A 24,624-nucleotide genomic window follows, 5' to 3' on the forward strand; every position below is an offset into this window, starting at 1 on the left:
GTAGGAAGATAACAAGTTTGAGGCCAGCTTGGGTCATATATGACACAGTCTCAAAATAGTAATAATAAAAAAAGAAACAAGTGAGCAAGAAAAACTCAACAACCCACTTTAAACAAAAAAGTTAATTTCTTACTTCTGTAAATAATCTGTGGTTGAGTCTTTAAAAATTTTTTTGTTTGCCAATCTCAGGGCTTGAACTGGGGCCTGGGACCTGTCTCTGAGCACTTTAGCTCAAGGGCAGTACTTGGCCACTTAAGCAACAGCCCCACTTCTAGCCTTTTCTATGTATGTGGTACTGAGGAACTCTACCCAGGGCTTTGTGAATGTTAGGCAAGCACTCCATCACTAAGCCACATCCCTAGCCTATCAACATAACTTCTTGTACATTATCTTTTTTCTTTTCAATTCTTTAAAATTATCTCAAAATAAGACATTATAAAAGAAACTCAAGTTTTGAGGACATATTTTCCTTTACACTACCCAAATGTGGTAGGGAAAAACATCAATTTTAATTTCCTGTGTTGAGACTACACAGGTTTGATATAGCTTTACTATAGTAATTACTTTACCAAGAAAGAAAAAGCATATTTCTAAAAAAATTTCAGTAAAATTAATAAGCAGTTTTATTAACAGTTATGAACATGTTGAGGCACCGAAACATTCTACCTAATGAAATGTAACTTTAGAGTTTAAGGTAAATTTCACTTGAATTATATGGACAGCACATTCAGAGATTCTCAGGAGTAAGAAATAAATGGTCACTAATGTCTATATAACACAGCTGAATCAGGAAAAAAACAGTGCCTTGCAACTAAGTCTAAAATTAGAATGTTTTACTTGTTTAACAGTTTAATCATAACAGAGTAGGATACTGTTCAGAGAAGAACATTCTCAAAAAGTAGGCATTTATAAGGTATAGCCATTATTCCAAATAAAATCAAGACTCATGCCTCTAAATGAACTCATGTTTCTAAATCTAAAAGGCAATTGTAAAACTTTAAATACATCTCTATCAGAACTAAACTTGGATACAATTCTTACTTCCAAAAATTTCTTTTCATGTTATTATCAGGAAAAGCCAGTTGTCAGACCTTTTGTTTTCAAGCCTGTGACTGAGCTAGATCTCTAAATTACATTAACATTGGTAATGGAATACTGGTAAAAGTTATCTCCTACTAGTAGAATAGAAACTACTAAAATACTACTTCCACTTTACTTTTTCTTATAGACTTCCATTAATACAAAGAAAACCTCCAAGTGACTTGAAAAATAACCCCTCACTTTTTTCTTTCTTATATCTATTAGTCCCATAATCCCCAAATTTATTAAGTTCTGTCAGACTTTTGACCTTTGTAACAATCCTAAATTTAAATTTCCTTGTTGAGCTTATTAGAATGAGCTCAAAAAGTAACCTATGCATTAATGAATCTAATAGGCTCAAATAATCAAAATTCTATTCCATCTACATTTAATAAAAACAAGGTACAACATATAAATCAGCATTGTATTAAAAAATTGTCAAGGTCTTCATAGAAGCCTAAAAAACAAAAACAAAAACCCAAAACTCCAAAAGAACTATTGTCTTTTATTTAGTTAACATGGAATACACGTTGCCATAAACCAAGTGTTATATATTCAGTTTTGCTATAATTTAATGTATTTTCCAAAAATCCTTAAGATTTAGGATTTTTATGGGTGCAATTTTCCTAGCAGGGAGACCAAATACATAAAAAATTCTTTTTATGTTCGATTAATTAATATAAGAGGGCTTATTTAGACTACAAATCAGGAATAATTTAGTCGGTATACCATATAGAGATATCTAAATAGTGGTTGGGGATTTAGTGGAAGAGCACTTTACTAGAAAGCGCAAGGTGCTAATAATAACTAAGTTCAATAACCAGCACCAAATCAAAAACAAACACTTTAAAAAAAAAACAAACATTATTGCTTAGTTTTATAAATGGTGAATTTTAAATAAATTGTTACTTCAATAACCTTATCTACGTCCCTATCCTTTCAAATCATACCATTTGGCAAGTAATGGTTTTTAAATTAAATTGACTGTAAACAAATTCTCATTTGGTAGCCATATTTCTCCCTTAGCTTCCTATTTACTATCTTAGTATCAGTCCTAAAAAGAATTAACTACCATAGGGAAACAACAAAGTTCTTTTATATCTTCGAACATTATACAACAAAGATCCATGAACAAACTGAAATTTAAACATTTCATCTCAATTCCTAATTATGGGTTAAGAGGCGTGAAAAAGACAAAGGTGCCTTTTATTTCACTATTCAACATAATAGAAGTACTAGGAAATACTGTAATGACACTATTTAGCAATTCTCCAACTTCTTCAAGGCTGGGGTCCAAACCAGCGAAGAGAAATGAATAATCAACATTACAGAACTTAAAAGGAAGATGAGAGGCACAGAAAGAGAAAATGACTTTGGCTTTGAGAACCTCACATGTTGACCCTGAAATGCCAGATTTAAAAACAACAAAAAGATTACAGCAGCAAGCCACCACTTCATTACACACTACTAAGTATTCTGAAATCGCCACAGCTTTTGCTTTTTCCCATTCAATCTGTGATCTCTTTTTGTTTTTCCTGCTTTTTGGAGGTAGGCAGTTCAAGACTTGCCCACTGCATGGGCTCAGCTTTTCTCATGGTGATCTCAATCTTAGTTGCAGTCATAGTTACATAACTTCGCTTTACATCAATCACCTGAAATGTATCAAGGGGAGTGAGAGAAAGGTTAAGTGCTTTCATTAGTCTCAGTGGAAAACACTTTTTACTTGGCTAAAAATTCCAAACCTATGCTCTAAAACCATTTTTATTCCACATTTAAGCTTCTTGGTGAGTTAACTTGTTATGTAGTACACTATGCCTTTAAAAAATGCTATTTTAAAATTAAAAAAAATATTTTGATGGATTCATAATACTTACACCCCATAATTTCACATTTTGATGAAACTCCTTCTCTCCTTCAAACACAATGTGTACATTTAACTAAAAGACATAGAAAATCAATTATGAGTATTATTTTGGTGCTAAGGATGAAACCCAGGGCATCACACAGACTAAGTACAAACCCTACATGTTGAGCCAAAACTCAAGAAAAAAGGTTAACTGATTAGCAGGTAGAGAATTTATGAAAAGAAACACTGGGTATGATTATAAAAACACATTTAATATAAGCTGAGAAACTGTCAATATTATAGGCTCTTCTTCCTCAAAAGTATTAACAGAAAAGCAAAATTGACTTCAAGTTTTACTCTGAGAAGTAAATATACTATTACTGAGGAATCGAATCCAGGGCTTCATGTATATGAGGCAAGCACTCCTGCCACTAGGCCATATTCCCAGCCCTTGGTAAGTCTTTAAGCTACTGAATTACCTGCCAGACTGTGTTGAAAAAAAAAAAAAAGGTATAAAATGGGAGTTTTCATTTGAAATTCTTTCCAAGAAAGTAATTTAAAATTTTTTCTGGGGGCTGGGGATATGGCCTAGTGGCAAAAGAGCTTGCCTCGTATACATGAGGCCCTGGGTTCGATTCCCCAGCACCACATATACAGAAAACGGCCAGAAGTGGCACTGTGGCTCAAGTGGCAGAGTGCTAGCCTTGAGCAAAAGGAAGCCAGGGACAGTGCTCAGGCCCTGAGTCCAAGGCCCAGGACTGGCCAAAAAAAAAAAAAAAATTTTTTTTTTCTATAAAAAATATTTTATACGGCATTAACACAAAAAGTGTGTTTAACAATTATTATTACTTGTGTGTACTTACCAATGTACTATTTGCTTCTACTCGACTAAGTTCTGGAAGTGAATTTTTAGCATAGACTGAAATGGTGACTTCACCTCCAGTCTGATGCCAGTCATGTCTACAGGAAACAACTTTTTTTCCCTGTAATAAAAGAAACTCTTTAATTGTTTTAGCAAGATTCACAGTATCTCATTAGTTTTGTGATACCTGACCATGACTATTCCTCCCAATTAAGACCACTATGTTTTTAGACATAAAAATTTAAGAAGTCTTAATAAAATTTATCCAACAAACAACAACAAAAGCCTCCAGAGAGAGTAAGAATATTATTTGGGGGCTGGGAATATGGCCTAGTGGTAAAGTACTCGTCTTGTATACAGGAAGCCCAGGGTTTGATTCCTCAGCATCACATATATAGAAAAAGCCAGCTGTGGCTCGAGTGGTAGAGTGCTAGCCTTGAGCAAAAAGAAGCCAGAGACAGTGCTCAGGCCTTGAGTTCAAGCCCCAGGACTGGCAAAAAACAAAACAAAACAAAACAGACTAGGCAAGTCAATTCCCCTTACTTTGGGGCTAGGAATATGGCCTAGTGACAAGAGTGCTTGCCTCTAACACAGGAAGCCCTGGGTTCGATTCCCCAGTACCACATACATAGAAAATGGCCACAAGTGGCGCTGTAGCTCAAGTGGCAGAGTGCTAGCCTTGAGCAAAAAGAGGCCAGGGACAATGCTCAGGCCCTCAGTCCAAGGCTCAGGACTGGCAGAGAAAAAAAAAAAAGGATTATTTGCTCAATGGGAAAAACCACACACACATTAAACTCATCCATAGGGAACAACAACTGCTTTCATGGGGCATTCAGACCAAGTTTGCACAATCCTCTTCTTTGTCCATTAGATTGAGATTTGAGGCTGAAGTATTAGTTTCAAGGCTTTTAGAGGCCCAAGTAATGTAAAAGCATCAAATTAACAGAAAAATATTAGAAAACAAAAAGTGGCAGCCTAAAAATTTAACTTCAATTAAGAAAACGACAAAGGTACATTAATTTTCTGCAGGCTAAGTATGTCCCAAGACACTACAGACTTGCACCAATAAATACAATGGCTATTTTCTGATTACACAGTATTCTGAAAGCTCCCTTTGGCTTAATTTTACATTGTAGGCATGTTAATGCTCTACTGTGATGGAATTTTTTTAAAATAATGACTTAGATGAACAGAGTATGCTACCATGGAATTACTTACAGCATCCTTTTTTGTCCACACATGTTTTCCTGTTGTACAACCCTCTTGGGCTAAGAATGTATTAAAATCAGATGTTTTCCTCCTACAACAGCTCCAGTACTTCATTCTTTAACAGAAGGAAGATCTCACAATTAATTAAGTTCAGAAGTATTATAGTGACTATTTTAATAAACCAAGTCACCTATATGACTCAAACTATAGTCCTTAGAAGTGTTACACTATTAAAGTGTTACAGTTAAATATATTATCAGGAAGAACAAATTTAAAATTGTGAGTGTTGTTATACTGAGTATACTCAGTAATCCTGAGTAAAAGGAAATAAAAACTGAAAATGTTTAAGTGAGGTTTTCACCGACAGCCTACACTATGGATCAAAGGCAATTGTTACATTTAAAAATCCTTTGTAAAATATGTAAGCAAATTGAAAAGCAATGTTTACACACTTATAGTCAGTCTCCAAGTAAGTGAAAGCCACTATTAATTTCTGCAGAAAAATGCAGCAAACACAGCAGGCTAAGAATCACAACAGAAGTACATGTTTGAGACCTGAAGCATATGGAAACAACAGAAGACTTTAACCTAATACTGTTTCTATGAACTACAATATGATGTAAAAGATAAGATCTCAACCAAGGTCTGTGCAATGAGTTTTTTTTTTTTTTTAAATAAACAGTACCTGAACAGTCCCAGTGGCAAAAATTCTAAATGTCTGACAATATTTAGGAAATGTTTTCCAACAAAAAATGAATTTGGGCTATGCCTATACTGTTGTATACCTGTATCACAGGAAGCTAAATCATAAGAATTATGAATTTGTACAACTTAGTGAGATCTTGCCTCAGAAAAAAAAATGGAACTATTTGAAAAATATTGGATTGAGTTACAATGGTCACATGTTAACTGAAACTTTCTGTTTTCATGTGTTAAAACAATCCACAAATTTTTAGGTTGTTAGGTTATTCTTTGTAAAACTTCATTGCAAATAACAACAAAAAATATAAAGGTTAAACATTTTTAGCTTCTACCATAAAGAATTTTAACTAATAAATTACCCCTCATGGAAAATAGGTACTCCAGAATGATATACACAGATTTCTTCTAGACTTTGCAGACCCTGATATGTCTAAAAAAAAAAAAAAAAGCAAAAGGAATTAGCTGGTTATCATTCAATTACAACTCAGACATTATCTAAGAACTTTGCCAAGCATTCACCTTTAACATTAAGTTCCTTCCAAGCTATCTCCATTAATGAATAAAAACGACCTATTGTAGGACATGGTTATATTTGAGGTCCTTACGAGAAAGACAAGTATATAACAGAATGCAATAAGATGCTTCTAGACTTTTGAGTATTGACATCCTATCCAGCCACATTCAGTTATTTAACATAAAAGAAACAGGTCAAAATCAAAGAACCAGTATTATCAACAGTTATATAGGTATAGCATGTTTCTGTGTATAGTAAATTCTGTATGGGCATTATCAATTGATATAACAAGTCCAACATGTATGGAAATTTTAGAGTGATGGTGATTATTTATTCCTACAAATGGTCAAACAAGCTGCAGACCTATATGTGCATCCATAGTTTTTCTCGAAGATCTGGGCCAGACTGCTGATTGCTGTAGGTGAAGACTCCACAGATAAATTCATAAGATGTTAATAAAATTTGAGTAGCTAGTAGCATAATGTCTTTCCATTTCTGTATTCATATTACTACAAGTACAAGCAATAAGATTTGTTGTAAGTCTCCCTACTGCCTATTCTATTCCTCTCATCTTTTATCATTTGATGGTATCACCTCTAGACCTCTAGTCTCCCAAATATCTGAAGTAAAATTCTGAAGGTCCACTTCAGTTTCTTCTCTCTCCTCCTACAATATAGTCTGCTATATAGGAAACTGACTGGCCTATAAATATTTATTGGTCTAGTTTAGTCACTCTTCATCATAAACTAGATTTCAGGTGATAAGACTATATTGTTGTCAACTAAGTCATTTTCTATCCTTTCATTTCTTTTTCTTTACTGTCTTGTTATAGTTTCAAATTACAACAACAATCTTGTTTTAAGTATGTACCATACACTTTCCACAATAATCAGTTCTAAATGTTTTAACTTAAATATGTCTCTAAGAGAAAATATTTCTCTAAGGGGAAATATTCATGGCCCTGAAGTATTTCTGAAATACTACTACTATTACTAGTCATAAAAGAAAAGATGGACAAAACATGTTTTGTGAAAATTATGAAAGACTTCTGCTTATTAAAGCCACCATTAGGATAATGAAAAGGCACAGTATTTGAGACAAAAGACTGGAAACAAAGTAAACAATTTTATACATTTCACTAAAGTAGATATAAACTGGATAATAAACAATAAATAGGTATGCAACATCACCAGCAGGGAAATAGAAGTTAAAACCATAAGAATACTATAGGGGCTGGGGATATGGCCTAGTGGCAAGAGAGCTTGCCTCGTATACATGAGGCCCTGGGTTCGATTCCCCAGCACCACATATACAGAAAACGGCCAGAAGTGGCGCTGTGGCTCAAGTGGCAGAGTGCTAGCCTTGAGCAAAAGGAAGCCAGGGACAGTGCTCAGGCCCTGAGTCCAAGGCCCCGGACTGGCCCCCCCCCCCCAAAAAAAAAGAATACTATACAACTTAAATAAGATTTAACTTCTCAGTGCTACTAAAGACTGCTATATGTGGCTGTTACTTATACCCTTTAACTCAATGCAGCAAATCTGGCTATTATTCTTAACTACTTTTTAATGCTGTGGCTATCATTTCTACTAGTTATTTATATTCCCTTTATTCTTCTTCCCATGTTCAGAACTATTATAATTTTCTGAGACTCACCTGATAGTTTCTCCATTACTCTTTCATTTATACTAACTTCCTCATTTCAAATAATCAATCCCATTTTGTTGTTCCTGCCGCTTCTGTTATTTATATTACTGGGATCTTGAATTCTGGGCCTCAAGCAGTTGCTTGGCTTTCTTGTTCATGCCTGATGTTCTACCAGTTGAGCCATGTCTCTAGTTCATTTTACTTACTACCTCTGCCTCATGTACATGTGAATATAGTTATACCAAGTACTGTTAATATGTTCCAATGTATCATTCATTCTACACAGATTTGCTAGGTACTAGACTATCATTCAAAGCTAAAACTAAGAATAAAGCAAAATCTACTATTCCAAATCTTTCCATGGAGGTAATCACAAAGTACATATTTCAGTCTATTCTCAACAGTCTTCTGTCTAGTCTCAATGCCTAGTCTTTCATAAGATCTATAGATGGTTTTTCTTCTTCCATTCATGTCCTATTGACATGCATTTTACTAAACCTTCTTTTGAATCCCTGCCCTAAGTTGGGCATAGCAGAAAGATAAAGAATTAAGAGGCAGCCTGAAGGGATGGGAATGTGGCTTAGTGCTAGAGTGCTTGCCTAGAATGTACAAGGCCCTGGGTTTGGACTTCCCAGTATCCCATAAAATAGAAAAAGCCAGAAATGGTGTTGTGGCTCAAGTGGTAGAGTGGTAGCCTTGAGCAAAATAAGCTCGGGGAAAGCATCCAGGCCCTGAGCTCAAGCTCCACAACCGACAAAATAAATAAATAAATTAATTAAAAAAGAGGCAGCCTAAAATAGTGAAACCTTGAATCAAAACACACTTCTACCTAAAACAGGTAATGGCTTACTACTATAATTAGAAGAAAGTCTAAACCCCTCTTCATAGTCACAATTCCTCAACAAGCATGTCTATTTCTTTACCCAACAGTTTGCTTTTGTTTAAGTTTTTCTGACCCAATATTTCTTGAACAGCCCATCTCTAAAGCCTCTAGAATCATGCTGCTCTTGTCCACAGCTCCCTTCCCCAATTTACAGCTCATTTTCTACATTATTCAGAATGCTGATTTAGTGTCGCTACATGAAAAAAACCTCCCTGACAATCTTAACCACACAAGTTCCTTAGTCTGCTTTATTGCTTGTTTAACTGAGTTTCTAACATATATTTGCCTACTTGTAACTGTTTAATGTATTGTTTTATTTAATGCTATTATATATAAAACAATGGGTAATACTGCTGAACGCTCAGTAAACGATTAAACTAAATGTATTCTATAATTCTATTACTGTTTCAGCCAGTCCCTAATCCATGTTTGTAAATTCAGCTGTCATTATAATGCCCAACATAGGCCATACAAATGTTTGCTAAAATGATAGTGAATAGCACCCCTTTGCTTTAAAATAAAAGTGAGGCATTAGTAAGTCATGTATGTAAGACTAGCTATGTGAAAAGCTGAGATCTGAGGATCAAGGTTTCAAGGAATAGTCAGGAATAGTCCTTAAGACTATTATTACCAATTAATCACCAAAAAACAGAAGTGGTGCAAAGGCTCAAGTGGGAGAGCACAGCATTAGGCAAAAAGCTCAGGGTGAGTGCCCAGGCCCGGAATTGAAGCCTCAGCACTGGCACCAAAAAGTTGTACTTCATAATATCACAGATTTATAATACCTACCTTTGAACACCCTCCATTTTTACATGAGGTCCCAACCTTAATTTCATCACCATCTTCTTCTGCAATGAAAATAATTACATTTTATCACTATCTTTTGTAAAAACGGTAAACAAATCAAAATATTAAAATAGAATTCCACTGTACCCTTATTTTTTTTAAAAATCAACAAATTTAGGTTTTGTTAATGTCACCAAAATGATATAAACCTATACTATATAATGTAATAGCTTTATTTTGTGAAAGAGAAATCATGAAATAATTTTTATCTCCTGGTATCAGACATAGGTCAGAAAAAATAATACTTAATATTAATAAACATTTTCAATTATAAAACAAATTTAAATGTTATTCTCATATTCAGTACCTGTCCCTAAGCCTCTTTGTGCTCAAAGCTTGCACTTTACCACTTGAGCCACTTCTGGCCTTTTCTGTTTATATGGCTCTGAGGAATTGAACCCAGGGCTTCATGTATGGTAGGCAAGCACTCTACTGCTAAGCTATATTCCCAGTCCCTCAATAAAAATTTAATGGAAATACATATTCATTTTGTGGAATTACTTGCACTTAATAAAAGTCAACTCAACACTACAGGGTGATATATTTCAAACTTACATTTTGCAAACTACTTCTGTATCTAGGGTGACTGCTTACATTGTAAAGGAAAAAAATAAAATAAAGCTTACCTTTCTTTTCTTCTTCACTTCCTGATGACAGTTTAAGTTTATCGAGTGCTTGTTTTAAGGAGGCAGATATTTTTAATTCCAAATTTGTCATTGGCTCATCTGGGCTAGAGAATTTCAAACCTTATTACCATTTTTGTTTAACATACCAAAATGCTTATTTATAATTAAAACTGTAAAATGTGCCTTATGAGAAGTTAACTGCATCAAACATTCCTCATGAAAAATATTTTACAAATAACTGCAATAATTTACCTACACTTACAAGTTTTTTTATAATATAATATTTTATTTGTATTTATTTATTGTGCTGGTACTGAGTTTTTTTTTTTTTTTTTTTGGCCAGTTCTGGGGCTTGGACTCAGGGCCTGAGCACTGTCCCTGGCTTCCTTTTGCTCAAGGCTAGCACTACTCTGCCATTTGAGCCACAGCGCCACTTCTGGCCGTTTTCTGTATATGTGGTGCTGGGGAATTGAACCCAGGGCCTCATATATACGAGGCAGGCTCTCTTGCCACTAGGCCATATCCCCAGCCCCTTCTTTTTCTTTTCTCTCCCTTCCTTCCTTCCTTCGAACCCAGGGCTTCATGTGTACGAGGCAAGCACTCTTACCACTAGGCCATATTCCCAGCCCTTGAAGGCCATTCTTTTTTTTAAATTTAATTTATTTATTAATTGAACACAAATTTTTTGACAAGGTGTTGTGCAAAAAGGGTACAGTTACATAGTAGGGCAGTGTGTACATTTCTTGTGATATCTTACGCCCGGTTTTTCTATCCCTTCTCTAGGTCAGGTAGACATATATACAATATACAATGTATCAAGAACATATACAGGGGGCTGCCTCTTAATAGTCCCTCATTTAAAGATAACATCAACTGGTATTATTAACTGGTAGTACGAAGCCGTGTAGAACTCTTTTACACACACACACACACACACACACACACACACACACACACACACACACACTCTGACTAGCAAGGTATATGGAATAAAATCTTATGGGTACTTCCAAGTGTAAATGAGCAAACAGGCATCAGGTACCTTAGGGTCCTTGTCTTATATTATTTGATAAATGAATTAGAATTTTAGTAGGGACTGTGAATTATTTAACACAATTCAGAGAGGGGGCTGGGAATGTGGCTCAGCGGTAGAGTGCTTGCCTAGCATGCATGAAACCCGGGGTTCGATTCCTCATCACCACATAAACAGAAAAAGCCAGAAGTGGCACTGTGGCTCAAGAGGTAGTTGTTAGCCTTGAGCAAAAAGAAGCCAGGGACGGTGCTCAGGCCCTGAGTGCCAAGTCCCAGGACTGCGGGGGAGGGGAGAGGGAGAATTCAGAAAGGATACAGAGCATTAAATGTTTGAATACTGCAGTTTGGATCTGAAACATTTAGTGTTTAAGTGAGGTTTACCTTCATAGTAAACCTAGTATGCATGTAGGAATTTTTTTCTTTTCTTTTATTGAAAGGGTGCTGTACAGAGGGGTCAGTAACATAAGCAAGGTAAAGAGTACATTTCTGGTTGAACATTGTTGTACATATGAATTTCAAACAGCCTATTTGATCAAAAGGTGATTATGAACAATCTAATTCTATTTCAAAATAAGCAAAAGCTATTTGAAGACTCAGACATTCATCTAAATCAGACATATTAAAAACTGACAGCATCAGTAGAACAGTAGTTTTCAGGCATCTTGATAGTAAAGTGATTAGGCCTTTATCTTTTTCAATTCAAATTAACTCCATGAAAGACCAACTTTGCCATGCCACAAAATATATATGCCTAGCAAAAGAAAAAATGTTCACTCCTCAGCCCTAATGGAACATGCACCTGTAGTTACGGTGGTATAAACAAATCCACAGTTGAGTTTTACTGTATTTATTTCATCAAATTGAGAAGGGATAAAATAAAAGGTTATCTAAGAGAAAAAACAAATGGTGGTATATATAGCAGCTACAAATGCTACTAGGCAAAACAGGAAAAGGAAGCACTATGAATAACTGCTACCACTCAAGTGTGACAAAATAAGCAGCCATGTATACCTTGGTCTTTTTATCGCTTCTACTGGTTTAGGGGCTTGAATGATGTGTTCCTGAAACCTGGGTTTCAATTCAGATAGTTCTTTCTTCTTCTCAGTAGTCTTTACTTCAGGCTTGACTGGTTCAGGTGGCTTCTCACTAGTATGCCTACCTTTAGTACAGCCCTGTTAGTAAAAGGTATTAATTATGAAGCACCTACTTTACAGGCCATGAGATATTTTTATTGCATTGACTCATTTTAGGAAACTAAAAATGAAACTCCAAATTGTGCTATTTTTTCGTAAAATAGTTTTTACCTCTCTTATTTTAAAAAAAAAAACCTTCACAAATTACTTATATAATTCACAACTTATTTATACACAAGTCCTTGACTTTATAACCTTGGGCAAGATAATCTGTAAGATTTAGGTTTGACAGTTGTCATTCTTAGTGGTAGATAAAATAGTGAATCTCAATGATATCTAAGATTTGATAAGTAATTGCCTACCAGTTCCTTCTTGATGTTTTTTCAAGACTACTAAAATCAAGAACCTAAAATGACAAATGAGTAATTAGTATCTTACAACCTTAGTCTCCCAAACAGACAAATTATTCATTTTAGAGGCTGTAGAAAGTAGGTGAACTCCATTTTAAGGGGAAGGTATTATCTAGTAGTTAATGAGGATCCATTAATATATACCACAGTTTAACTCAAATCTGCTACTTCCTATAATAGCTAATTTTAAGAAATGATCAAGAAGCAAAACAGTACTTACTACAATGCTTAAGAAATCAGAAAAATCAGTCGTTCTTCTCTTACAGCAAGACCAACCCTATAAAAGGTAATAAAAATGTATCTGAAAAATGTATCTCCTTAGAAACGACAACTTGCAATACATTTAATATTGTAGCTCAAACAGTAAACACTCTTATTTTCAGAGCACTAGAGATTATAGCAGCCTTCCAGGCATTCAACTTTGAAGTGAAATGATCCTTTAAGCTAAAGACAGAAGGTATAGAAAATGTACTAATAGGTGCAATTTTATTTAACAGAGTGTATCAAATGGTTTAACAAAAATTGGCTTTATCATTTCTAATTCCAATATGGAATAGGAAAACAGAAATGCAGTAGTCTTCAGGTACCAAATAGATTAAGAAACAATTTATATCTACCTGAACCTCTGGTTTCTCAGTCTACTCTATAAAAAGTATGATTCTGTTGTTCGGTACAATATGGACTTTTGGGTTTAACCTCTTTTCTTTTTCAAAAGGAAGTATGAATTATAAAGCATTTAAATTTCCTTTACTTTTGTTTTTTGTTTTTGTTTTTGTTTTGGCCATTCCTGGGCCTTGAACTCAGGGCCTGAGCACTGTCCCTGGTTTCTTTTAGCTCAAGGCTAGCACTCTGCCACTTGAGCCACAGTGCCACTTCTGGCCATTTTCTGTATATGTGGTGCTGAGGAATCGAACCCAGGGCTTCATGTATAGGACACAAGCACTCTTGCTGCTAGGCCATATTCCCAGCCTAAATTTCCTTTACTTTTGAAATTTAATTGTACTCTGAATTAAAATGAACCCATTACCACAAACTTAAATATATAGAGGGCTTAAACATTCATAATAGTCATCAAAAATGTTATTCTGCAAGAGATGAACTTCACTGTTTAAATTATATAGACACAATTATGACAGGTACTAGGACATATAACATGTAAAGTCATCAATACAAGCTAGATGTTCACAAATGCCAGTGCATGCTAGTGCCCATCTAGCTATTCCTCAGCACTACAAGAAAAAGGAGAAAATGTGACTATTCAGTTGCTGTCTTTTCTTGAGAAAAATTGTTCTTTTTTTGAATAGTCCCCTCCCAAGGTTAGAATGTTATTCTCTCATTCCTTTTTTTTTTCTTTCTCTCATTCATTTCTTACTTGGTTAAATAAAATACTGGGGATGTAACATTTTACCTGAAATTTAGTAAGATATAAAATCTAATAGTCTCCAAGAGGTTAGGTTGACAAAAATATGGAATATATAATAATAAACAGTAGAACTTTCCAAGTGGAACAAAGATACTTTTAGAAACTATAACTAATCTTATGTTACCAAGAAGATACATATATGGAAGTAGGATGTACTTAATCATTCATCCATTGTTGTCATACATTTGACACTAGAGGACACTAACTCAATGAGAGAAAATAGGAAGCTAAATACTGAGGTAAAGACTAATTTCCTAACTATGGTTAGATAAAAGTTATAAAAAGAAACTGGAGTCCACAAAAAAAAAATTTCTCCCAAGGAAAAGGAAACATTTCTACAGAATCAGTTTCACAGTAAATGGTAGTCCAAGAAGGGGTCATGTCAACCCAATGTTCTGTTTTCATCACTCAGAACTAAGAAAACTAAAACTCAACTGCTGTACAAATTTGTTTAGATCTCAATGTATATGAGTTAAATGCCTAGAAGCCAATGACTTTCCGGAATGTATCATTAGAAAATTCAAAGGATAGTAATACTTAAACGTGTAAGACTGTTAATGCTTCTCAGAACAAAAGTGGACTAAAACCATGGCAGCCCACTAGCATTTTCTTTTGAAATATACAAGGGAAACTTTTCAAATGTACCATATTATGAGTTTTACAAAGATCACTATCAACAACTGCCTTAAAAAAAAAATCAAGGAAATAAAAATACGGGTGAAAAACTAGTATCACCTAAGTAAAAACACTTAGAACTTAACATGTCTGTCCTGAAATTCACATCATGAAATGTTTCTAACAATCATTTCATCTAATACAACTGCTCATGTTAGTTAACAGTAACAGATGGAAGATTCAGTTTCAATAAACACTGCTTCTTCTATTCCCTTTCAAAAATCTGAAGTGAAGGGGCTGGGAATATGGCCTAGTGGTAAAGTGCTCGCCTTGTATACCTGAAACCCTGGGTTTGATTCCTCAGCACCACATATATAGAAAAAAGCTGGAAGTGGCGCTGTGGCTCAAGAGGTAGAGTGCTAGCCTAGAGGAAAAAGAAGCCAGGGACAGAGCTCAGGCCCTTAGTCTATACCCCAGGACTGGTAACACAAACAAAACAAACAAAAATCTGAAGAATTAGGAAAGTGATTTGTAGTAAAAATAAAATTTTAGAAATATCACTATTTACTGCCTTGACTTTAGTGAAATACCTGCTTAGAACACTATCCCAATGGTGATCAAGAAAGCAAAAACTCAAACTCGGGAAGGATTTAATTTCCACATTTAAAACACACAAATGGAGGGGGAAGGGAGGAGAAAGGCAGGAGAGAGGGGAGGAGGAGGTGGAGAAGGAATAAACTAAAATGTAATAGGAGTTCCTACCTTCAGTGCATCATGAAAGACTGGAACACCAGGGTGGTAAGTGCAAGCATCTAATCATAAACATAAAGGAGAAAAACATAACTCAGTAACAAAGAAAGGAGTTACTTATACTAACAACTGAAACTAACTCAAGAGCTTCACACGATGGCTGCATACACAAAATATAAAACTTGAAAAGAAACAAATGATATGCTTATTCCTCCAATCTTTGTAGCAATTTTTTTAGTACTGAAACTACAAGCTTTACATTTTGACCATTATTCCATTCTTCCTTTACAAAAATATCAAACTCTTATGTAATAGATGACAGAATTTGGAAAGCAAAAGTAGGCCTAAGAAAAAGATTATAGATGGTATTCTAGGAAGGAAATTTCCGTCAGTGTTAACAGTAGCCTAAGAGACTCACCAAAAAGGTATTTTGGAAAAGTAAGCTAAATGTTTAAAAAGTGTTTGGTAGTATCTGTTAATTCAACTCTTGTAGGTAGTGTCAATTCCCAGGTGCATAATTGATTTTAAAAAGTTATGCCCAGCAGAGAGCCGGTGGCTCATGCATGCTGTAACCCTAGCTACTCAGGAGGCTGAGATTTGAGGATCAAGGTTCAAAGCCAGCCAGGGCAGAAAAGTCTGTGAGACTCTTAGCTCCAATTAATAACCAAAAAAGCTGGCAGTAAAGCTGTGGCTCAAGTGGTAAAGAGCTATCCAGAGACAGTAGAGTTCAAGCCTCAAGACTGGCAAGAAAAGAAACAAAATTGGCAGTATGAAGTATTTTGTTTAGTTAGCACAGTCCCAAACCCACAGCATGAGCTAAAGAAAACATTTTGTAGTCCCCATTCTTTTGCTCCTTCCTTCCTTTGCCAGTCCTAGGGCTTAGACTCAGGTCCTGAGCACTGTCCGTGGCTTCTTTTTGCTCAATGCTAGCATTCTACCACTGGAGTCACAGCGCTTTTGGCTTTTTCTGTGTTTGTGGTGCTGAGGAATCAAACCCAGGGCTTTATGTATGCTGGGTGGGTGAGCACTCTACCACTAAGCCACATTCCCAGCCTCCTGGCATTGCCTTCAAGTGAACCAATTCCTAGTACTCAAGAGACTCACTCTCTCCACCCGGTGTTAATAGCTATTGGTACTTCCTTAGTATCTGCTACAGGGGTACTATACTAGATAATGAAACAGGAGTGAGGAACTTTCTGGAACAGTAAGTAAATCCAAGGATTAGGCAGAGGCATCAAAATTAAAGGCAGTGGTGTATAATTAAGAGTTGAAGAATGGAGGACACAAACATGTATATGCAGAAGAACATGATGTTAAGAGGAAAACAGAACTAGAGAATAAATTAACAATAGTACCCAATATTAGGTTTAGCGCACAGACGTAGGATTAAATTGTTCAGACTTATAAAAAACCATCTTCAGGGGCTGGGGATATGGCCTAGTGGCAAGAGAGCTTGCCTCGTATACATGAGGCCCTGGGTTCGATTCCCCAGCACCACATATACAGAAAACGGCCAGAAGTGGCGCTGTGGCTCAAGTGGCAGAGTGCTAGCCTTGAGCAAAAGGAAGCCAGGGACAGTGCTCAGGCCCTGAGCCCAAGGCCCAGGACTGGCCAAAAAAAACAAACAACAACAAAAAAATCTTCATATAGAAAAAAAGTCACAATAATGGTTTTTGCAGAATGGTATTAGAAACGAGTCGATACTGACCAAGTAACTAGATAGCTCCCCAAATCTGCTTTCGAAACATTTAACTAGCTTTACAAACCTTACCAGTTTTGCTCAATTAATACTTTATAGGAAAAAAGCTACAACACAACAGTTATGAGCTTTTCACATTGGGTTTGTATCACAACTCAACTGCACAATTTTAGAAGACAGACTGTTCATAGGAGGAAAAAGAAATCTTCAGATGATGAAATAAGCACACAGCATGGAGATGGTGCCTCACCGCCAAAGAAGTCCCAAGCAGTTTAAAAACGTTTAAGCATGGCAGATCCAGCTTCAGACTCCATGCCGAACAGAACTTTCTGGCACCTTCACAGTTAACACCTGAAGGTGTTATTTTGTCAGTGAAAAAACAAAGAATCTATGCTCTAACTTTTTCCTAACTAAGCTGTCTTCATCCTCCATTCCTTCAACCAATTTACTTGACATAGTTATCCAATCTCTAAAACCATTCCTATTTGGCTAGAGTGAACTTCAGCAATCTTCCTGGAGAGTGCCTGTTAGTCTGGGACTGTTGGCCAGGCACTCCAGACTATTCCGGTGGCTCTCCCGGTTTCAATTTTTTTTTTTTTTAATCTTCCTTTAACTCTGAACCTGAAAATAATCCTTTTTTTTTTTTTAAAGTCCCATATACACAGAACATCAGCTTCCTTTATACAGGACATGAAAACAGAATATGTGCATACATCAAGACTATTTTTTTACATAGTCTTAAAAATTCATTTTTTCAATTTTGTCACGCAGTGAAAAAAGTCACAACTTTCCCCTCAAGTATTTACATCATTGTATAGATGTATTACAGTGTTGTACAGACTGTACTTATCTTTTTCTTACAATGCTCTGAAGGAATTTTATTTCAAATTAAAGTATTGATTAACTTGTGTGGTGAGATAAATATTTCAAATGTCGCAGAGGTAAGAAGGGGTTTTGTTCCCCACGCCGACCCGTTTCCATATTAAACCCCGCGGTCGGCAAGGCTAAGTTACGTAATGAGGAGGCGGACTCTTGTGCCTTTCAGAAAAGTGCATCCGACCACGTCCAGGGCCGGGCGCACTCGGAGCGCGTCCTCCCCACCAGCAGCCCAGCTACGGGCTCCGGGGCCCGTGGGGTTCCGAGGGGGTCCAGGGAAGAGGCCGCCCCGGCGGGAGGGCGGCGGAGAAGCGCAACGCCGGAGCGACGGTACAGGAGACAGCGGCGCGGGTCAGGCGGACCCGTTCTTGGCCGCGAGGCGCAGCTTCCCCACACGGGCGCCCGGCCCGGGACGCCCGGGAAGCCGCAGGCCGGGCGCGCGGATCTGCGCGACGGGCGAGCTGAGGCAGGTTCCGAGGAACACGCACGCCGCCGGAGTGGCGGCGGGCGGCGGCCCCGGTGGGGGCCGGTCTTCCAAGGGCCTCCCGCGGCCGGGCGGCGACGAGGGAGAGGGAGGTCGGCGGGCGGCGGGCGGCGCGTTTCTCTTACCGTCCGCGTTGGCTTCGGGATCGAAGCGCTGGCCGCAGCCGCGGTTGTAGCAAAGCAGGGCCATTTCCTTTTCCCGACCTCTGGGGACCGTAAAATGAAACGATGCGACCGCAACTGCCCGGTCGCTAGACACCGTCTGACCGACGGGGCAGCTATCCGCTTCCGGAAACGGCCGGCCCTGCTTCAGGAACCTTCGCGATTTTTTCCGGTCGCGCATGCGCAGAAGCGATGAGGAGGAGCATGGGTGGGGAGCTGCTGGAGTCGCTGGCTCCTCGGATGCCGCCTGTGGGTGCAACCCGGACCGTTGTGGGTGTGACACTCAGGGAGGGGAAGGTGGAGCGACCCGGAGGGAGGACGCGCCCTCGCCGGATGTGGCGGAGCTGTGTAGTTGGCCCGGTCTTCTCTGTCCTCTGCCGGCACCTTTATCCCAGCCTGGGAAGGGCCAGGCTAGCTGCTCCCGGCCCTGGCAGAGAGCTGTGGAGTCCATGGCCTGTGCAGATTCACCCCGGAGGCGCGTTCCCCCAGCAGAACAAAAGAACGAACGGTGGATCTTTCTCTCCCTCTCCCACTCTCCCTCTCTCCCACTCTCTCTCTCTCTCTCTCTGCCACTACCCTCTCCTCCTCCCCCTCTCCCACCCATCTCCATTTCTCCCTCTCCCTCTCTCTCCCTCTCCCTCCCTCTCTCCCTTTCCCTCTCTCCCTTTCCCTCTCTCCCTCTCCCTCCCTCCCCCTCCCTCTCCCCCCTCTCCCTCTCACCCCCTCCCCCCTCCCCCTTTCTCTCCCTCTCTCCCTCTACCCCTCTCCCACTCTCCCTCTCTCTCTCTTCCTCCCTCCCCTCTCTCTCCCTTTCCCTCTCTCTCCCTCTACCCCTCTCTCCCTCCCTCTCCCTCTCCCTCTCTCCCCCTCTCCTCTCTCCTCTCCGTGTCTCCCTCTCCTCCTTCTCTCCCTCTTCCCCCTAGCTTTCCCTCCCGCTTCCCTCTCTCCCTCCCCCTCCCTCTCTCCCTCCTTCTCCCTCCTTCTCTGTCCCCCTCCCTCCTCCCCTCTCCCTCTCCCTCTCCCCCTCTCTCCCACCCTCCCCTTCTCCTCTCCCCCCTCTCCCCCTCCCTCTCTCTCCCCCTTCCTCCTCCCCCTCTCCCCCTCCCCTTCTTCTCCCCCTCTCTTTCTCCCTCTCTCCCCTCTCCCTCTCCTTCCCTCCCTCTCATTCTCCCTCTCCCCTTCCCCCTCTCCCCCTGCCCCCTTTTCCCCCTCTCCCCCTCCTCCCCTCTCTGCTATCTCTGAAGCATGAAAGAAATGTCAACACCTGGAACAGTTTTTTGTTTGTTTGTTTGTTTTTGCTAGCCCTGGGGCTTGGACTAAGGGCCTCACCACTGTCCCTGGCTTCTTTTTGCTCAAGGCTAGCACTCTACCTCTTGAGCCCACAGCACCACTTCGGGCCTTTTCTGTTTATATGGTGCTGAGAAATCGAACCCAGGTCTTCATGCATGCTAAGCAAGCACTCTACCACTGAGCCACATTCCTAGCCCTAGCTCTGTAATTTTAAGAAGTGACAGCATAGGAGTAAATCGCCTTTTAAAGTAATTTAAAAAATTAAAGACAATGTATATTACTAGTTACTTTCCAATAAATGTTACCAATTTTCACTTTCACAAGCCGTGGGAATTATATCAAACCTCAGAAATTGATCAGAAGTAGAAATAAAATGAAGGATAGCTCTAAAAAGCCTTAGCATAGACATGTCCACTGGATAAGTATCCTTGGGTCACTGCAACATCACCAAGATTGTTTATAAGCTACGTATTTGAGATATTTTTAATGCTTAATGCCTTTGGTCATTTATAGCGCTTACCATCAGAAAATAATTGTTTAGGATAGGTAAATACCAAAATGAAAACATGTTAAGAACAATTATGAAATCAGTAATTTTTACTACTAAGAAAGAAATATCGAACGTGTAACACCCTGGCAAACTTGACTCTCATTGTTACCCCTGTAGGTAAAATACATGGATGTAAAAACAACAACAGAAATAATTCATATATGCAAGTTCATGTTCCTTCTTTAGATACTTTAATGAACTATAAGTTCAAGGTGTAGATTGTAATCATCACACAAATTAAATGTAGAATTTAATCATTATTGTGATAGAAAATAAATCAGTGCAAAAGGACATTCCATGCTACCATTCCCACCCCATTCCTGCAGGACAGTGTGGACCCACATCACCTGAAAATCTACTAGCTCTAGATTTAAGGTGTAGTTTATACAATAGTTAAGTCAATGTCCTTAACTTTCACAAGACTTAACATTATTGGTTCTTCTTGAAATTACTATACATATTTACTGTAATAATCTCAGTGACCTTCTGCATTTTAAGATATTTCTCACAATAAGGGTAAGAATACTACAAATATATTGTAAACTTATAAAATTACATTACAATAATATTAACATAATTATATTACTATAAATAATTATAAGAACACTATGTATAAACTACTTAAATTGTATAGAAATTATTTAAAAAACAGTGTCCATCAACATGGAAATAGTCCCTTATGTGGTTATTTGTACTGTTTCTGCTTTTCTAATCATTCACAATGTATCTACAAAAATGAACTAGCATTTGTTTGTTTGGTGTTTTTTTTTTTTTTTTTTTTTTTGCCAATCCCGGGGCTTGAACTTAGGGCTTGAGCACTGTCCCCCCGGCTTCTTTTTTTCTTTTTTTTTTCTCAAGGCTAGCACTCTGCTACTTGAGCCACAGTGCCACTTCCGGCTTTTTCTATATATGTGGTGCTGAAGAATCGACCCCAGGGCCTCATGTATATGAGAGGAGCACTTTACCACTAGGCCATATTCCCAGCCCCTGAACTAGCATTTATATTTACATTTTGTAGCAGTTACTTTATTAACAAGTGTTCATCAATATGGAAACAATCTTTTCTGCAGTTGTTTATACTGTTTTATACATATACTTGATAGTGCATATTATATATATTAATCTGTGTGTTCATATATGTAAATGATTCTTTGTTGTTTTCATTAGCTGTAGCAAACATCACCTTTGAAGGCTGGGCTGTTGTCTCCTGTATCTGTGTCCTAGCAGTACAAGCACATCCAGAATTTTAATTTTCTAATAGCAACAGTAAAAAAAAGTAGATTAAAATGAGAAGTTAAAAATGTGGTATCTCATTTGTATAGTATCCAAACTATGGTATAGACTTTAGAATTATTCAGCATTTTCTTGGCCAAGTTACCAGTAGATATTATATTTGGCAGAATTATTCTGCTATTCATTGCCTAGTCAATTTTAAAGTGATTGAGTGAATGAACTGCAGTAAGACATTGAAAGGAATTATTATGAAAATCTATGTTTTTCAGAAAAAAGTGAAGGTTTCAATTCTGCATTTTAACAATTATGATTACGTTATATATGTTTATGTAAACAAATAAAATACTATTTGTAAATATACTGCATTAGTCTTTGAGAATGCTGAATAAAAGATAAATATGAAGCAATAAAGCTGGTATTTTGCTTTTATATATTATAATTTAAAAAATAAGGCAGATATTTTTTATGTAACCTAATACTATAAAGAACAAAACCAACATTTCTATGACTCTTTTTGACCTATGTGGAAAGGATGTGTAGTTTCACCATCATTGTTTTGAGAAATTTCTGGCTTACAGATTTAGACTTTATTCAGGCTGTAGTTCAAACCACAGTATCATACACAACACACACATATCTATGCAGATTATAAATTATATTTAATGAAAGAAGAAACATCAACACTTTTCAGTGTTACGTATTAACCTAAAGATTCCATTTAGGTAGGGCAAAACTTAAATAGAGATAATCATATACTTAGTAAATTTTACAAAATTTAAACATTGATACAAAATATGTATGCTGATCTTGTCCACAAGATGGCAGCAAAGCTTTATCTTAGATTCTTTCCCACTAATATATCATTAAAGCTGTGTAAAGATGGTGGAAGATGTGTTTTGTTTTGTTTTTTTCTTTTCTTTTCTTTTTGCTTTTTTAGATGTACCATTTCATCACAAGGTTTATCAATTCTTAAAATTTCTGTAATATTTTACACTTGCCTCTTTCTCTACTTCTGTTTCAAAAAAAAAATACAGTCTGCATCACACGGCAGTATTTTGGGTCCATATGATTATAATGAAGCTGAAACATTCTGGTGCCCTAGTGACTAATCTCACTATAGTAAAGCATGTCCCTTGTGTTTTGGAGATGTTGATGTAAAAAATGTGTTGCTGTTGTTTAGAGGTATAGCACATACAACTATTTATAGTTCATGACATTTGATAGTAAGAATACTGCTTTATTATTTTCTATGCTCTTTGTTTGTCTGCCCCAGCTGGCTCTAAACAATGATCCTGAGAGCTCAGCCTCTTAAGTAACTAGGATCACAGGCACAAGCCACCTGTGTCTGATATCAATCACTTTAAAATCTTTAATGACACTATTTATTTATTTATTTATTTATTTATTTTTTTGGCCAGTCCTGGGGCTTGGTTGGACTCAGGGCCTGAGCACTGTCCCTGGCTTCTTTTTGCTCAAGGCTAGCACTCTGCCACTTGAGCCACAGCGCCACTTCTGGCCGTTTTCTGTATATGTGGTGCTGGGGAATCTAACCTAGGGCCTCCTGTATCCTAGGCAGGCACTCTTGCCACTAGGCTATATCCCCAGCCCTTTGTTGCTATTTTTGACAATATTTCTACCTATAAGAAAGTTTCCTGCAAAACAATTTGCTCCTTTGTGTTTGAAGGAGCGTCACATATGTGGCACTTCCTTTACCACCTGTTTGCACTACCAGGCAATTCAAAAGTAATTGTCTTAGCTTTTTCACTTAAACAGTATCAGTAACTATTTTCTATTTTCAAAGCACTATGTGTGATAGGAACTAAGAACAAAAACACGAATAATTCATGGATCTCTACATTTGAGAATTATTGACTGTAAAGGTATCTGGAATAGTGGTTATAACTTCAATTTCTTGTGTGAGGAGCAAGATGTACGTTCTCCTTTTTTCCATTGTTTCCCTCTTAATCTTGTAATACTAATGTAAATCCTTCATATCCTCCCCCCCGACTACCCCCCCCCCCAAAAAAAAGCACTTGCTTTTGGGATACTTTTTGGAGCAAAGCATTTGCTTAGGGAATAGCATGGTTTGGAAATTGATACAAAGACCATAATATGGTGGTTTGGAGAGGTGGGGAAGGCTAAGTTCTTGTATATAAAGGGACCAAGTTTTGGATCTCAGAGAAAAGACCTAAATTTGAAAGAGCAGTTTGGAAATTAATAATATATAACTGAAGAATATTTGAGAATAACTGATAAACTTATTACTGACTCGAGTGTTACAAACTATAGCTTTAAAGTGAAAGTAACCCAGATTATCTCTGCTGCTACTAACATCTCATAATATTTATTACCTATATAATATATATTAATGTATGACCTATTAGATCACAAGTGAAGTCATCCACTTTTGCAACTGCAATTCATGTATGAATAAGAGAGGAGAAGGTGGAAGGAATAGCATATGAGAATGGAATAGCACAGTTTTGAAGCTAGATAATAATGGGGAAATGGTGTCATGTATGACAAGAGGTGAAAGACTTCTGTGCCAAATGGTGCTGAGTTATTGATTGATAAGAAAACTAATGTCAATTAATATTTCAAATGATGAAGTGCTTTAGTGGAATAGCTAGTGGAAGCTGACTGCTGGGAGTCAGAACAAGGAAAAGCAAAGAAAGAGGAAACACGTCAATTGATTTTCTGGAAAGACAGTAGATAAGCATTCTCATTTCATGACATTCTCACTAATTCTTGTTTCT

General features: G+C 37.5%; 1 protein-coding gene across 2 annotated transcripts in view; it reads right to left on the reverse strand.

Moving 5' to 3' along the window:
- Chordc1 (cysteine and histidine rich domain containing 1) overlaps window positions 1-18,949 on the reverse strand; it is a 29,205-nt gene extending 10,256 nt beyond the window's left edge. Inside the window, exons 1-11 of one of the 2 annotated variants that reach the window (XM_048345618.1) lie at window positions 18,760-18,948; window positions 15,588-15,637; window positions 13,008-13,064; window positions 12,256-12,416; window positions 10,213-10,316; window positions 9,530-9,588; window positions 6,059-6,129; window positions 5,007-5,112; window positions 3,790-3,909; window positions 2,955-3,017; window positions 600-2,732 (exon numbers count right to left, since the gene is read on the reverse strand). In XM_048345618.1, coding sequence (XP_048201575.1) covers window positions 2,589-2,732; window positions 2,955-3,017; window positions 3,790-3,909; window positions 5,007-5,112; window positions 6,059-6,129; window positions 9,530-9,588; window positions 10,213-10,316; window positions 12,256-12,416; window positions 13,008-13,064; window positions 15,588-15,637; window positions 18,760-18,823 — 999 coding nt within the window. In that variant the 5' untranslated portion in view covers window positions 18,824-18,948 and the 3' untranslated portion in view covers window positions 600-2,588. Of the gene's footprint in view, window positions 1-599; window positions 2,733-2,954; window positions 3,018-3,763; window positions 3,910-5,006; window positions 5,113-6,058; window positions 6,130-9,529; window positions 9,589-10,212; window positions 10,317-12,255; window positions 12,417-13,007; window positions 13,065-15,587; window positions 15,638-18,759 lie in introns of those variants that run through there. The other variant, XM_048345619.1, reaches the window with a different exon arrangement.
- Window positions 18,950-24,624: the final 5,675 nt, after the last annotated feature.

The sequence above is a fragment of the Perognathus longimembris genome, chromosome 4 (genome assembly GCF_023159225.1).
Source record: "Perognathus longimembris pacificus isolate PPM17 chromosome 4, ASM2315922v1, whole genome shotgun sequence".
NCBI lineage: Eukaryota > Metazoa > Chordata > Mammalia > Rodentia > Heteromyidae > Perognathus > Perognathus longimembris.